Genomic DNA, 13,476 nt, shown 5'->3' on the forward strand with positions numbered 1-13,476 from the left:
TTAGAGTAGTCAACGCCAAGCTTTATGTTGTGCATTTTATAAAATTAAAAATAAAAAGGTTTTCGGGGGAGGCACTAAGGTTTAAACCCAGGGCCTTCACCCTGCGCTACACCCCAGAGCCTTTTGAGACAGGCTCTTACTGAGTCATTAGGTTGCCTAGACAGGGCTTGAACTTGCAATCTTCCTGCCTCAGCTTCTCAAGACAGACAGAACTACAAGCATATAGTCCAACATGTCCGGCTAAAAACAAAACAACACCTTGGGCCACTGGCCTATCGTCCTTCATGGAGGCGGCATCAGGGACACTCCATCCTGGCCACTTGTCTGTCCTCCCCACAGGGGTTCAGCCCATAGGCTGTGATCCCTCCCATCCCCGCACAGGACCCTGTCCCAGGGGGAGCCCAGCCCCCAAGCCCAGGCCCATGGCTGTCTGTTCCAGATGGCGCCATACGTATCAGGCTGAGGCTGTGTCTGCTGAGTACAGCGAATTTGGTGGCAGCTGCTCCTGTCTGCAGGACCTGCTGCAGCACAGGACCTGCCTGGGAAGCCCCGCCCTCGGTCCTGCCAAGGCCTGGCTGGCACAGAGCATGGCCCTCACATTGCCTCTCCCAGCATCTTGCTTGGTGCTGGGACTGGGGTGGGTGTGAGGCACAAAGCCAGGGAACAGCCCAGGGTCAGGGTGTGTGGCTCTGCTTGTGGCCAGGGTCTTGCCTCCTGGCCCCATGAGGACACAGCGCTTTTAGGGTGCAAGTCTGGCCCCACCTGACTCAGTCACACAGAACTTAGGCTCCTTCACCAACGTCCAGAGGAACCTCCTCGAGGATCTTGAGAGCGCAGCCCTCTCGCCTGCCGTGAGCAGCCATGCTGGCACTGGGTGCCACCCGTGGGTCCCTCATCACGGCCTCTTCCTAGGACCAAGCGTCTGTCCTCTCCCAGCCCCCAGATGGCAGGTTCTTCACACTCACGTTCCCAGCATGAAGGGGGCCTGTGGGTCACACAGGCATGCTATGTCACAGCAGAGCAGGGACAATCACGTGCTCGCCAGCTCCGAGTCTCTACTTTATTGGCGTCTGTGTCCAGAGCAGGCTGTGGTACACGGCATCCACCAAACTTGTCTCAGTATGGACGTTTCTGGGTGCTTGACACGGATCCCACAGCTGTGGCTGTCTGTCTTCCAGTGCGATGACTCCCTCCCAAGACATGGGGGGCACATATGGAGGCTGCCCACTGGCCTGTCCTTCAGCCCCTGGGCAGCCTTCCATGCCACAGCCTGCCTGTGGTTCATACCCATGTGGAGGGGCCCAGCAGGCTGAAGCTGGAGGCACCACAGAGCTGCATGGCCGGCTGCAGGCTGCACAACTGTACTCTCTGCCCACGGTAGCTGCAGCAACAACACTGAGTCTCTGTGTGACTGACAGGAGGCACGACGGTAGTTAGGCCACTATGCCCTGGGCCAAGCTGCAGGCCAAAGGGGACAGGCTTAAGTCTCTCATGACAGACTTCACCAGCACACCAAACAGCAAAACACAAGCATGAGACACTTACGAGCTAGTTCTTCACAGAGGCCGCTGGCTCTGGAGACTGAAGGAACTCATAAGGGTCATGGGTCACATCCTGCTGCTCCCCAACACTAAGGTGAGAAGGGCTTCCTGTGAATTGTAGGAAAACATGGCATTCAACAGACAACACAGATCTCTAATCCCTGGAGAGTTAGCAATGTCTGTGTGACCGCTGGGGACAGAAGATGTCCAATCCTAGGCTCCCAGAGACTCATGGCTACCAGGAGCTATTGTTGGCACTGCCAGGCTAACAGCCTGACCACAAAATGAAAGGCATCTGGAGTACTGGTTCCCCTCGGAGGGCTGCAGCCAAGCCCTGTGCATCACCTCCTCAGCAGAATGGCAAGACTCATTCTGCCCATGGGGTAATTCAGTACTCACCGTGAACATTACTTGGGTCTGGGGAGGGAGCTCCATGGTGGAGCACTTGCCTAGCATGCCCAGGGTTTCCACCCCAGCACCAGACAGAGAACTGAAGCACATTTAAAGGGCTCCCATGACCAGTATCCAGTGTCCTTGCAGCCTGCAGCTGCCAATGTGGTCCTGTCGCCCCTTGGAACATGAGATTCCCTGGCAGGTACAGCCGTGTGCTCTCCAACAGAAACACTGTGAGGGGCTGCCAAAAACACAGCACTGGCTGACATGCAGACTTGAACTGGGAAGGGCGGAGGAGCCAGGGACAGCCGGAGGCACCAACGCTCTGCAGCCTGACCTACTTGCAGCTCTTTGTTGTGGGTCTGCACCGACCAAGAAACCTAGGAGCTCACAGGATATGGAAGACACAAGCACGGTAGCCGGAGGCCATGCCAAGACCCTGTGTCAGAGCCACGTGCCAGCTTCTGGCACACTGGCTGCACTGCCTCTGGGAAAACAGGCCTACCCGAAGGGTGCTGCTCCCTCTCAGAAGCATTGGACAAGGAGCTGAGGTTGGAGGACGGCCGGGAGCCACCACGCTCGGCCTGTGCTTCATGCAGATCCTGCAGGAGCTTCGCTGTCTCATCCAGGTTCAGGTGGCCATCATCATGGTCCAGCTCCTTCTTCACCTTCCCTGTGTGAAGAGAGATAAGTAGATGGCCTGGGCCAGGAGTCACTATGTGCTGGACACTGACTCTCTGCCACCTCTTGCAATGTCACTGCTACAGGAGCTTGGCAAGGGCATTCAGTTCAAGGATACTGCCCACCATCCTCACACCAGCGGAGAGCCTCGAGGAATCCCAAACCACCTGATGCACAAACACTACAGAGAGGACCTCGCCACAACACTGATCTCTTCCACTCAAGGAAGAGAAAGTTGCCAGAGGGCAACAGTGGTCACCCCAGCTCATGGTCAGCAACTGAGACCTGGCAGTTTTGCTAAAGGTCAGAAAACATGGGCAACTTGGACAGTGCAGGACCTGTGCCAGCCCCCATCAGACCAGGCCTTAGCCTAGCTTGCACTTCTACAATTGTTATGGTTGATACTTTGTGTTAACTTAAGAAGCTTAACAGCAGGGGGCCAAGGTTCTTACTTTGCAAACATCCTTATCCTGTGCTAGAGGGCAAGGAAATGGTATGAGAGCTACTCTCCGCCCTAGATGGAGGCAAGGAAATAGTATGAGAGCTACTCTCCGCCCTAGATGGAGGCAAGGAAATGGTATGAGAGCTACTCTCTGCCCTAGATGGAGGCAAGGAAATGGTATGAGAGCTACTCTCCGCTCTAGATGGAGGGTTGGTGCTCTGTGCACAATACAGAGGAAGAAAAGAGGCTTGATTTCCCCGCTCTTTTGCTCTGACTGCTTTTGCTGATTGCTGCCTTGAAGTGTTGCTCCTGTTCCAAGCCACCAGATCGTGGAGCCAGCTGAGTTCGGACTGAAACCTCTGCGAATGGGGAGCTAAATAAACCTTTCCTTCCTTCATTTTGGATGTTCCCTATTTTGTCCCAGCAAGGCAAGGGAAAGTAACCAAGATAGCCTTCATTGGCCTTCCCAGTTACTCAGGGCTGATGAGTTTTCCTGCGTCTCACAGAACTTCAACTAACACACCAATGTTGCCACAAGATGGTAGTGGCCATCCACATGAGGAGCCACACAGGAAGCACCCAGGACTCACCCAGAGAGCTAAGCATGGAGATGTCCAAGGAGACGTCAGAATATGACTTCATTGACATGAAATCCAGAACAGAGCCACTGTTGTCTCCCAGTGAGTCCCCAACCTGCAGAAGACCATCATCAAGCTTAAGTGATGCCAAAAGAAACAGGATACTAAAAATGCTACTTCAGGCCAGTGACAGCAGTCATTGCACTCTGCAGGGGGACAGACAGCCCATCCTCCAGAGCTCCAGTCCAGGGCCAGGGGCTCAGGTCATGATGGACACACCCAGAAGAGTCAATGCAGAGCAGCACAGCAGCCACCGTGCCCAGGAAACACAGAAGCTCAAGGCCTAGGGCATTTTCCAGGCATGAGGTGATAAATTCCAAACCCAAGGCCTCTTGCCCTCCCCAGTGAGGGGTACCCTGGAGGGGTGCCTGCAGCTACTTGGGCACACTCCAGCCACTTCCCAACTGTCTACCTGCCCTCAAGTCATGCCAAGGTCTCTCCCTCCAAGGGGGCCCAGGGACTGACCCAGGGCTACCCTGTTGGGGGTGCACGCAGCACTGCCACACCCATTTGCTAGCCCCCAACCTCCAACAGTGCCTGTGGAATTGGTGCTCTAATATTCGTTTCTCGATCTGGGAGGGAAGTGCTGTGACTCCACCCTTGGCCCCTCAAGTCACCCAAATAGTAGGGAGGAGTACTGCCACCAAACATCCTTCCTTAGACATGAGCTGTCCCCAGTGGATGACACGAGGCTGCCTGCCATGCCACCGCCCTGCTTGCCTTGTGTGAATCCAATCAAGCTTTCGATTACTCTAGAACCCACCTTTACTTCGTCTGCAGCTCGAACAGGAACGTTCCTCCGCTGCAAAGAACAAGGTGGACACCAGTTTATCTACAGCAGTGCTACAAGAAGGGCAGTTTGCTCCCTGGGGCCCTGCTCATCACGGCCTCACCATGCAATGGGGAGAGGGGTCCTGCCAGGCTCCTCACAGCCAACAGTACTGGTGGCTGTGCCAAGAAGGGATGGTGGGGCAGGAGGGGAATGGGAGGGCAGCTGGGTCCCCAAGGCTGTCAGCAGCTGAGGGTTTCTAAAGCAAAAGAGGGGAATTCGGGGAAAAAACAGGACCAGTGGTTCAAACTCAGGTGTAACCAAGTGGAGCCTGGTGGGAATGCTGTCCAACGGGCGTGCCGGGCAGCCGGACTCTGGGTATACAGGGAGCAGGGGCCTCCGGTGCCTTCATCTTTTTTGTTTTTTTTATATGTAAGTTAAAATGTTACATTTATTTTAACACACCTGAATTCGAGTGGAAAGGTGGAAAAAGACAGTATAATACACACAGTATATCTAAGATGCAGCTGTCCTAAAAATCATGCTTTGGAAAAGATGGAAGAATGACACAACGGGAACAAACCTGACTTAGTGGAGAAATTTTCATGATATTTGATCTTTAACCCTTTGTAAGTACAATAATCTCCAAAGGATTTGGCAGCAACTTATTTTTTCTATTTCTAGTCTTCTAAAGTAGGCAGTCTTGCCTAAAGTTAATCTTATGAATACCAACGCACAAAAGGTGAGCTGATGACAAATTAAACCCCGCTATCCAGAGTAATGAAGGGTAAAAGATACTGAATAGATTCCTTTGTCAGAAAACTGACCACCCAAGATGACTACCTGGAGTCCTCACACTGGAAAAGCAATAGCAGCTTAGTGGAACTCAGTGGAACTTGTAACTGTATCTTGTTCTCTATTTATTACTTAGGAACAATTTGTATAGTTAAGTAGTCCTCCTGGACAATCTGAATCCATCAAAATAACATTCTACAACAGTATAATTTTAAGGGCACAATATCTCTTTTGGGAAAATCTCTTCATGTAGTGATTTCTTTTTTTTTTTTTTTTCTTTTTTTTTTTTTTGTCTTTTTCGTTTTTATCGGTACCAGGGATTGAACTCACGACTGCCTGCTTGCAAGGCAGGTGCTTATGCCGCTGAGCTAAATCCCCAGCCCCTGATTTCTTTTTTTGATACAGGATCTCACTATGGTAGCCCAGGCTGGCCTCAAACTCACAAAAATCCTCCTGCCTCAGCCTCCCAAGTGCTGGGATTACACACATGCACCACCACACTCAGCAATACAACAATTTTAATATCAATATTATCCATTCTTTGAAACTTAAAAGTATTTAACTAAATTAAGTTAGACATTTTTAAATACTACCAACATCATGACTAGAGTATTAAAATTCTATATACTATTTATATCTAATATCCAAATGCATTTACTACTAAATCCTTGCAGTAGATATTAGTCTGCCGTTCTTGGTAATTGATCAGCATAGGTGTAACATCTTTAAGATCAGCATGATTTTAGGGTCTACTCTTTCACTTCACTAACTGGAAACAGCATGTACAGAATAAACAAGTGGTGCTTAGCTCTTCAAGTTAGCTGTCACAAGCTCAGATATACAAGCTGGTTGCAGATTTTCATCAAAAAGTGCCAGAAGCTGTCAGAGGCTTTCTAATGTAGATCCTAATCTGATGGCTAGTCGAACAAGCAGCAACAGAGAAAGAAGAAAAGCCTTCAGAAATCCTGCTGAGCAAGTGGCCTTTCTTCTTAGCATCGTGTGAGAGTAGCTGTGTACTGCCTCGGTGTTTAGGGGAGCTCCTTGGGTACATTTGCTAGCCGACTGACCAGTCCCATATCCAATCTGAGCTTTCTCTAGGCTCTCAACATAATCCCTCTAGGGCTGAGCGCTATTCTTTGCTCCAAGGCTCTGTGTATCTGCTTCAGAAGCTCTGTTAGTATCTTGTGGTGACCTTGAGCGAAAACTTTGAGAGGTATTCCATCTATATTCAGGGGGCACCTAGCAGCACCTTTTCCATGTCACCATTGTAAATAGAAACTGAGGCTGGACCACTGACCCATCTCATTACTGGAATTCTTCCCGGAGCCCTGCAGGCTCCCCCTCTGCAGCCCGGGGATCCTCTCTGCTACACGGCCCCAGACGCTACTTGATCATGGGGTCCACACCACGCTGGGATAGCACCTTGGTGGCGGCCGCATAGAAGCACCTACTTTTCATTACAAATGCGGCCCTCATTTTGAAGTCTCTTTGCTCATAAAAAGTTTCTGCTATATTTCACACTTCACCATTTAATGCTGTGGGCCACCTGGAATTATTCAACTCTTAACTCTCAGAACAGTGGTCAAGCTGGAGTCCACAACAGCTGACAGTGTGACCTCAGGTGAGAAGCACAACGATCAGGATGCTCCTCCTACCCTACTGCCGGCAGGGTGATGCTGTGCTCTGAGCTTGGCTGCCCTTGTGCATGAGGACCGGGCCAGAGCAGGCGTCAAGCTCACAGTTGGGGCAGAGCCCTGGAAGCACTTGAGGCAGCAAGGGTGAGACTCATGTGGGAAGAACCACCGTGAGTGTCACAGGCCAAGCACCCTGAGAGCCCACGTGAACAGAGGTCCATTCAGCAAGCACAGAGACCCCACCAAAAACTCGGGCCACCAAAAGAGACCCGAAGTGCTGTTCCTTAGCACCCAGACTGAGTTGGCCTACTATAAAGGCTGCCCTAAGCCAGCCCTGCAGTATCAAGTGATGCCCAGTAATCTAGCTTTCTGTCAAAACAAAAAGGAATATCCTTCAAAAGATAATAAAGTCTACCCAGTCTTGGGTTGGGGCTATAGTTTGATGCTTGTCCGACACGCCACACGGCCCTGGGTTTGAGCTCCATGACCCGGGAAGAAAGAAATTCAACAGCCTCGTCCAACAGAAATACACTGTATGTACACTGCAAATTTCTAATTTGAAATTTTCTAATAGCACATCAAGAGCACCCTTAACATGTAACTTTGCTTTCCCAATACACAGAAAACCTCCTTATCTGAATACATAATCCATGCATTAAAATAGTTAACACTTTAAGTTTATTTTGTGTTGGTCTTTAAAATTCTCACCCACCCTTGGCTCACATCTCAATTCTAACCTGCACATTCACAGTTCTCAGAGGCTGCACATGACGACGGGGGCCTGTCACCACACTATGTGTCTGAGTCCCAGTAAGGAGAACCCACAGGCCCAGTGTCCAAACACAGCTATGAGGCAAACGGGAGCAAGCAGGAATGAGTGACACCCCAGGCTAGGTCCAGGGACGAGTGTTTCAGAAGCTGCCGCAGTAAACACGATAAACATGCTCATTAAAAGGAAGATTAAAAGGAAACATCAATATTATGTAAGAACATAAAAGACACAAAAAAGAACCAAAACAAAATCCTGGAAATGGAAAACTCAAGAAGATGCCACACAGATGAACACGTGTCAAGTTTCTTCACCAGGTAATTTTTTAAAGCAAAATTTAAAACCAACGAGAGAAGGGCAGTCAAAAGTCATTTTTCCAAAGCTGCTCTGCCCTAGGAACCAGTCAGGCTGCCACAGCATCCCCCGCAAAGCCCACCTGCTTCAGCTGGAGGAGCATCCTCGAGTGGTCTCCACCTGTGATCTGGTCCAGGAGATCATCAACCATTTTCTTGCTGTAGCTCCCGGCATCTTTCACGAACTCCTGCAGACTGGAAGGTGACCATAAGGGGGACAGGTTGAAAAAGCATGTCTAATCTGCAGACCCTGCAGTGCCAGGACAGCAGCCATGTGCATGCCTCCTTTGCGGTGAGCTACTGTGATCTATGACCAGAACTGACCGAAAGGCTCTCCAGGAACTGTGAAAGCAGTATAGACACAAAATGGGTACACAATCTGTATCAACAGCGACATGCACATGACTTCCGTAGGAAGCGGGTGTGCACACCTCCTGGTCTGGACTCTAAATCACAGACAAACTAGGAGGATGTCGAACTGGCAGTAATGACCGAGCAAAAAATCGCTGCGCTAGTAAATTTTTTTTTTTTTTTTGTCTTTATCCTTTTCATCGGTACCAGGGATCAAACTCACGACTGCCTGCTTGGAAGGCAGGTGCTTATGCCGCTGAGCTAAACCCCCAGCCCCTGCGGTGTAAAAAGATCCAGTCTGAGAATCAGTGCATCAAAGATGGCTGAAGGGCTCCAGTGACTTCAAAGACCTGGAGGATAGGGAGGAACATAGAGGGCTGCTAGCCTGGAGCTTAGCCAGGAAGGGGAGCCCCACAGAACCCACGCCACAACCAGGGATGCTCAAACCACAGCTGCAGAGTGCCGGGTGACAGGACAAAAGGTCTGCATGGGGCCTTCAAATAGGCAATGAAGGTTGGCGTCCCCAGGAGAGCTGGTCACAGCACACAAGCATTAACAGAAAGAGGACCAAAGAGACAGGGAGAGAATGGCATCAAGCCTACTGACACCTACATCACAGACTCCCAGGAGTATGAGGATAAATGCTGCCCAAACTCCCCGTAGAACTCTATCACAGAAGCCCTGGCTGACTCACATAACCACTAAGAAACACATTCTAATATGACTATGAAAAACACTCCTGACAAGCACAATCAGTGCAACACAGACACTCTTCATGAAGCTGAAGGCTGGATCACTGCCGCCTCAAAACTTTGACTGCACTTCAAGATGGCCTGGGGCAGGTCAGGGTGGACAGCTGACGATCATGTGGGATTTCTGCTGCCCTTGCACTTGTGGCCTGGGTTGCTTCCCCACAGGCACAGAGGTGGGCACCAAACCACAGTCTGGAAACCAGCACATACCACACAGCAAGGGGCTGCAAGCCAGGCTCACCTGAGGGCACACTGCACGCCTGTCTCATCTCCGTAGGCCGAATACAGCAGCTCCATCTCATCCGACTTCAAGTCACCAAACACACAGTTATTCTGCATGGAGAGAGCAGTGCTGGCACTGGAGAGGAATGTGACTAAGGAGAGGAGAACAAGGGGCAGCATTTCAGGCTCAGGACACACAGCATGGCCAAGTGCAGTTCTCTTCCTCTCCCTGTCTCTACAAAGCACCCTTCCTGCCTGTGCTACCAAGGGGCACAATCCCCTCTGGAAGGCACTATGGGAACTGAGTTCAAGAGGGCTGAATCTGCCCAGAGTTCATGGAAGTTACTCCACTTAGCAGGGGGCCCAAACATGGGAGAATTTCAACACCCACAGCAACAGAGAAGAAGACAGTCAAGCCCAGGCCACGGCTATGCCACAGAAGGGGAGAGGGTACATTTCCAGGGAGCTTCCTGAGTGGGGTAGATCAGGCTGACCCTCCAAGGCACCCACCACAGCACAGGCAGGGGCATGCAGGAAGCAACAGAGAGAAGAAAAAGAAGATGGGGACACATACTGACCCCTAGAAAGAATGTTCTGAAAAAGCTCCAGGGACAGTAAACCCACAGAAATACCAAGTGCAGGGAGAGAGGCTCAAAGTGTTCGCTGTGTGTTTCTAACACATTTCTGTACCATGAAGCTAGAAAAGACTTCCCTGAAGCACATCCAGATCTGTGAGCGTGGGTGTTATACTGCCTCTGAAAAAAAGAAGAAATGGCCCTCCCTGGGCCTGAGCAGCCACCTGGTCTCACAGCAAGTGCACTGAAGCACACACGTGCAACAAGCAAGCTTATCACAAGCACACGCACAGGCAAACATGCCTGCTCAGAGAAAACCGAGACACTCGCAGTGGACGAAAATACACTGTGCAGAGCGAACAGCAAAGAAGGAACTCGCTCAATGTAACCTTCACTCCCATTACTTTACCAGTTTTAGTCTTAAAACCTGAATCCAGACATAGAAAAACCACATGAGGAAACCTTTCAAGGGACTGGCGATTTCAGCACCTGTCACATCAGCGACGTCTCACCAGCCCTGGATTTTGGGGGCTCCTCGCAGCTTCTGCACATTTACCTTTGTTTCTCCTCTCATCTTTGAAGCCCAGTGTGGTGAAGCCTGGGAGCAGCTTGCTGGAGAGCGAGCTCAGGTCCACAGGGTGCGTCTCCTCTTCTGTGGGGGACATGAGAGGTGGGATGGGAGCCACACACTGCAGCTCCACACCTGCAGGAGGAGACCTGGCCTGCCTTGGGACCCCATCTGCTTGTCCACCTGACGGCAGGCCTGCTATACAGTTACACCAGGCATTCCTGACATACCTTAACCCCATGTCATCTCTCTAACCTGAGAGAACATGGGTCTCCTCTCCAGAGTGAACACAAGTGATGAGGCAGTAAATGTAAAGCTGGGGACATGGGGAGTTGCCCGTCTTGGTGAGACAGTGGCAAAGCAGAAACCTGAGCCAGCCTTGGCGGTGTCTGCTCCTGCCTGAGGGTACCTGCGGGTGAACCTCAGACCCAGAGACTGCACATCACAATGCTTCTTCCCAGTGTTCCCACCACCAGCACCCTGCAGCCCCTGAGGAGTGGCCATAATTCTGGCCTTGAGCTGCAGCAGTGGCCGAACCAGTGCCCAGAGTACTTTGACTGCAGGCTCCACTCATGAGGGCACTGCCAAGAGCACACACAGGCGCAAGAGACTGCAGGGCTGCCCTGCTGTCCTTGCAGCTGCATGGATGTTTAACAGGTCTCTGACAATGAGGTCAGAGATGGCCTGCAGGCAGCAGAGTCGGTGGAGTAGGGCAGGCACTCACCATCAGCATCAGGCTCGGCCGCGTTCACCACACTGTACAGCAGGCTCCCATCTCCCAGCTTCTTCAGGTAGCCCATCTGTGAGAAGGGCATACCATGAGCAGGCCCTGTGAGCCACTCAGAGCCCCTCTTGCATGGGGCCTGGAGTAAAGCCTGCCTGCTGCCCACGTGGGCAGTGAGAGCACTGCTCAGGATACCAGACTTCCACACGGTGCTTCTGAAGCAACACTGTTACCCATCCCCAAGGCCAACCAGAGACTGGGTAAGTCCACCAGTGGGCCACACTGCACTCTATCGGCCACCCTGTGAGCTACAAGTACCCAGTGCCAAGAGGACCCCAGGAGAAGAGGCATCCATGTGGGGATGGACATAAAGGACTGTGTGTGTGAGGCAGGAGGTAGGATGCTCACGTTAAGAGTGGCTGTGATGTGGTACACATGAAGGCCTAGACAAACAAGGAGGTACTAAACGTCCTATAGAGGAAGCCTGGCAGCCAGGCCTCCTTCAAGCAGTGGGGTGACAAGCTGGTCAACACGCAGCCCTAGCCACATATGGGCTTCAGTGAGGACACAGCACAATACCCTCATGGTGGCCCTGCCAGTGGGTACCAGGTCCTTATTGAAGAAACGAGGCCAGGAACATGGAACCAACTCGGCCCCTGGCCTAGACACCACTGAGGTGCTCCCACTAGGTCCCCTCGTGCCATGGTGACAAGCAGACTGATGGCTCTGCCTGGTGACAGTCACACAAATGCTTGTGGCCAAGTAGCTACCTTGCCTCCCGGCAGGAACCTATTGATCCTGTCTCTCGCCTCATCAGCTGCGTGCTCCACCAGCGCCAGGACATGCTCCTCTGCGGTGCTGTCCGTCAGGCTGCAGGCGTTGCCTTCCGGCTCAAACATGCAGCTGCAAGGCAAGGGCAAGACGTCACTCGGGGCACTGTACCACAGGTCGCAGGTCGTCGCCAGCTTGGCTTCTACCCACTTCTACCCACATGTGGCCAGCAGCAACTGGGGCAGGCAGGCCCTGACTCCTGTGTCTCTCCTGATCATGACAAGACAGCCCAGCACCTTCCTAATCTCCACAGCTCACTTAACACTTGTCCCCATGAGAACACAAGTAAAGTAATGGATGCTGCTTGGTTTGGGCATTGAAGGTCCCCCAGGAGGAGCAACAGGACTCCACTCCTGGACTGGAGAGGCTCAGCAGTTGCCCCAGGGCCCACAGAGCAGTTTCATTCTTAACAACAAAGGGCTGCTGGCAGAGCACCCAAAGAGACGGCCTCCTGTGGAAGGCAAAAGGGTGGCCGCCCCTCCTCATCCTGGGAGCGGGCCCTGCCCCGAGTGCCCTGCCTAGTCACCCCTGCAGCAATATCCTAGAAATCTGCATGACAAGAAGGTGTTGTGAGCTGTGGGTTCAGGGGCCCCCAGCACCATGGCTGAACATGTGTGGCCTAGGATACGATGCGATGTGGGGTAAACGCCAGTCCTGAGGCCCAGACTGAGATCTAGAGGCTCAGAACTAACACTGCACTTTGCTTTGCCCTCAGGCACTGGATGGTGAGACTATCCGTAGGTTAGGGGACCAGGAAGACCAGAAAGGCCACTGTCTCCTATGTCCATCAGTGCTCTAGTTGAAACAACAGTGGCAGGACAGAGCAGCAGCATGCAGTGGGCATCCAGACCCCCACACCAAACTGTCTATAGGCACCTCTGAGTGAAATGCTGACAGGACCCCATGACAGGGTCCTCGTGGTTTCGGGCTGGGCAGCAGCTGGTCTGGGAAGGCATTCCAGCCCAGGCCGCATGCAGCTCCCGCTCTCCTGTGCAGCACGCCTCCTGCACACCTTACCTGATGACTTCTCTACTTGGCTTTTTGGATTTCTTGGCAGTTTCTACTTGCACTGGGACAACCTCAGGAACAGGCTCCTCAACGGCCGTGTCCTCGCTGCCCAAGAGAGCCGCCTGCTGAGAGAAATCCATGTCCTGCATAAACGACATGCTGCGCTTCAGAGCTAACAGCCGCTCCTAGAATCAGAAAGGAAGAGCAGCAGGACTTTACCTCTCCCTCCGCCATGGAGCCTGCCGATGGCATGGGATGGATGGCCACACCTCCCTGCCTGACCAAGTGCCCAAGAGCTGCCGTGGCTGCCATGGGGCTTGGTGTCAAAGGCATAGCCCAGTGCTGCAGGGGGCAGCCAGACGTTGGCAGAGGGACAGCAGGCAGCCTTGTCTGCAGGAGACCCACTCAGGATGGCCAGGAGGACAAGCAT

At 52.2% G+C, this 13,476-nt stretch overlaps 1 protein-coding gene across 4 annotated transcripts in view; it reads right to left on the reverse strand.

Moving 5' to 3' along the window:
* Brd9 (bromodomain containing 9) overlaps nucleotides 1–13,476 on the reverse strand; it is an 18,151-nt gene continuing 4,675 nt past the window's right edge. Inside the window, exons 7-17 of one of the 4 annotated variants that reach the window (XM_063257913.1) lie at nucleotides 13,056–13,168; nucleotides 11,978–12,110; nucleotides 11,208–11,283; nucleotides 10,472–10,567; nucleotides 9,360–9,492; nucleotides 8,099–8,210; nucleotides 4,459–4,497; nucleotides 3,648–3,750; nucleotides 2,440–2,607; nucleotides 1,546–1,649; nucleotides 1–1,458 (exon numbers count right to left, since the gene is read on the reverse strand). In XM_063257913.1, coding sequence (XP_063113983.1) covers nucleotides 1,549–1,649; nucleotides 2,440–2,607; nucleotides 3,648–3,750; nucleotides 4,459–4,497; nucleotides 8,099–8,210; nucleotides 9,360–9,492; nucleotides 10,472–10,567; nucleotides 11,208–11,283; nucleotides 11,978–12,110; nucleotides 13,056–13,168 — 1,074 coding nt within the window. In that variant the 3' untranslated portion in view covers nucleotides 1–1,458; nucleotides 1,546–1,548. Of the gene's footprint in view, nucleotides 1,459–1,545; nucleotides 1,650–2,439; nucleotides 2,608–3,647; nucleotides 3,751–4,458; nucleotides 4,498–8,098; nucleotides 8,211–9,359; nucleotides 9,493–10,471; nucleotides 10,568–11,207; nucleotides 11,284–11,977; nucleotides 12,111–13,055; nucleotides 13,232–13,476 lie in introns of all 4 variants that reach the window. The other 3 variants (XM_063257912.1, XM_063257911.1, XM_023560316.2) reach the window with 3 other exon arrangements.

This window comes from Cavia porcellus, unplaced genomic scaffold (genome assembly GCF_034190915.1).
Source record: "Cavia porcellus strain 051 isolate PalLab524CR breed Dunkin Hartley unplaced genomic scaffold, mCavPor4.1 scaffold_11, whole genome shotgun sequence".
In the NCBI taxonomy this organism is placed as follows: domain Eukaryota; kingdom Metazoa; phylum Chordata; class Mammalia; order Rodentia; family Caviidae; genus Cavia; species Cavia porcellus.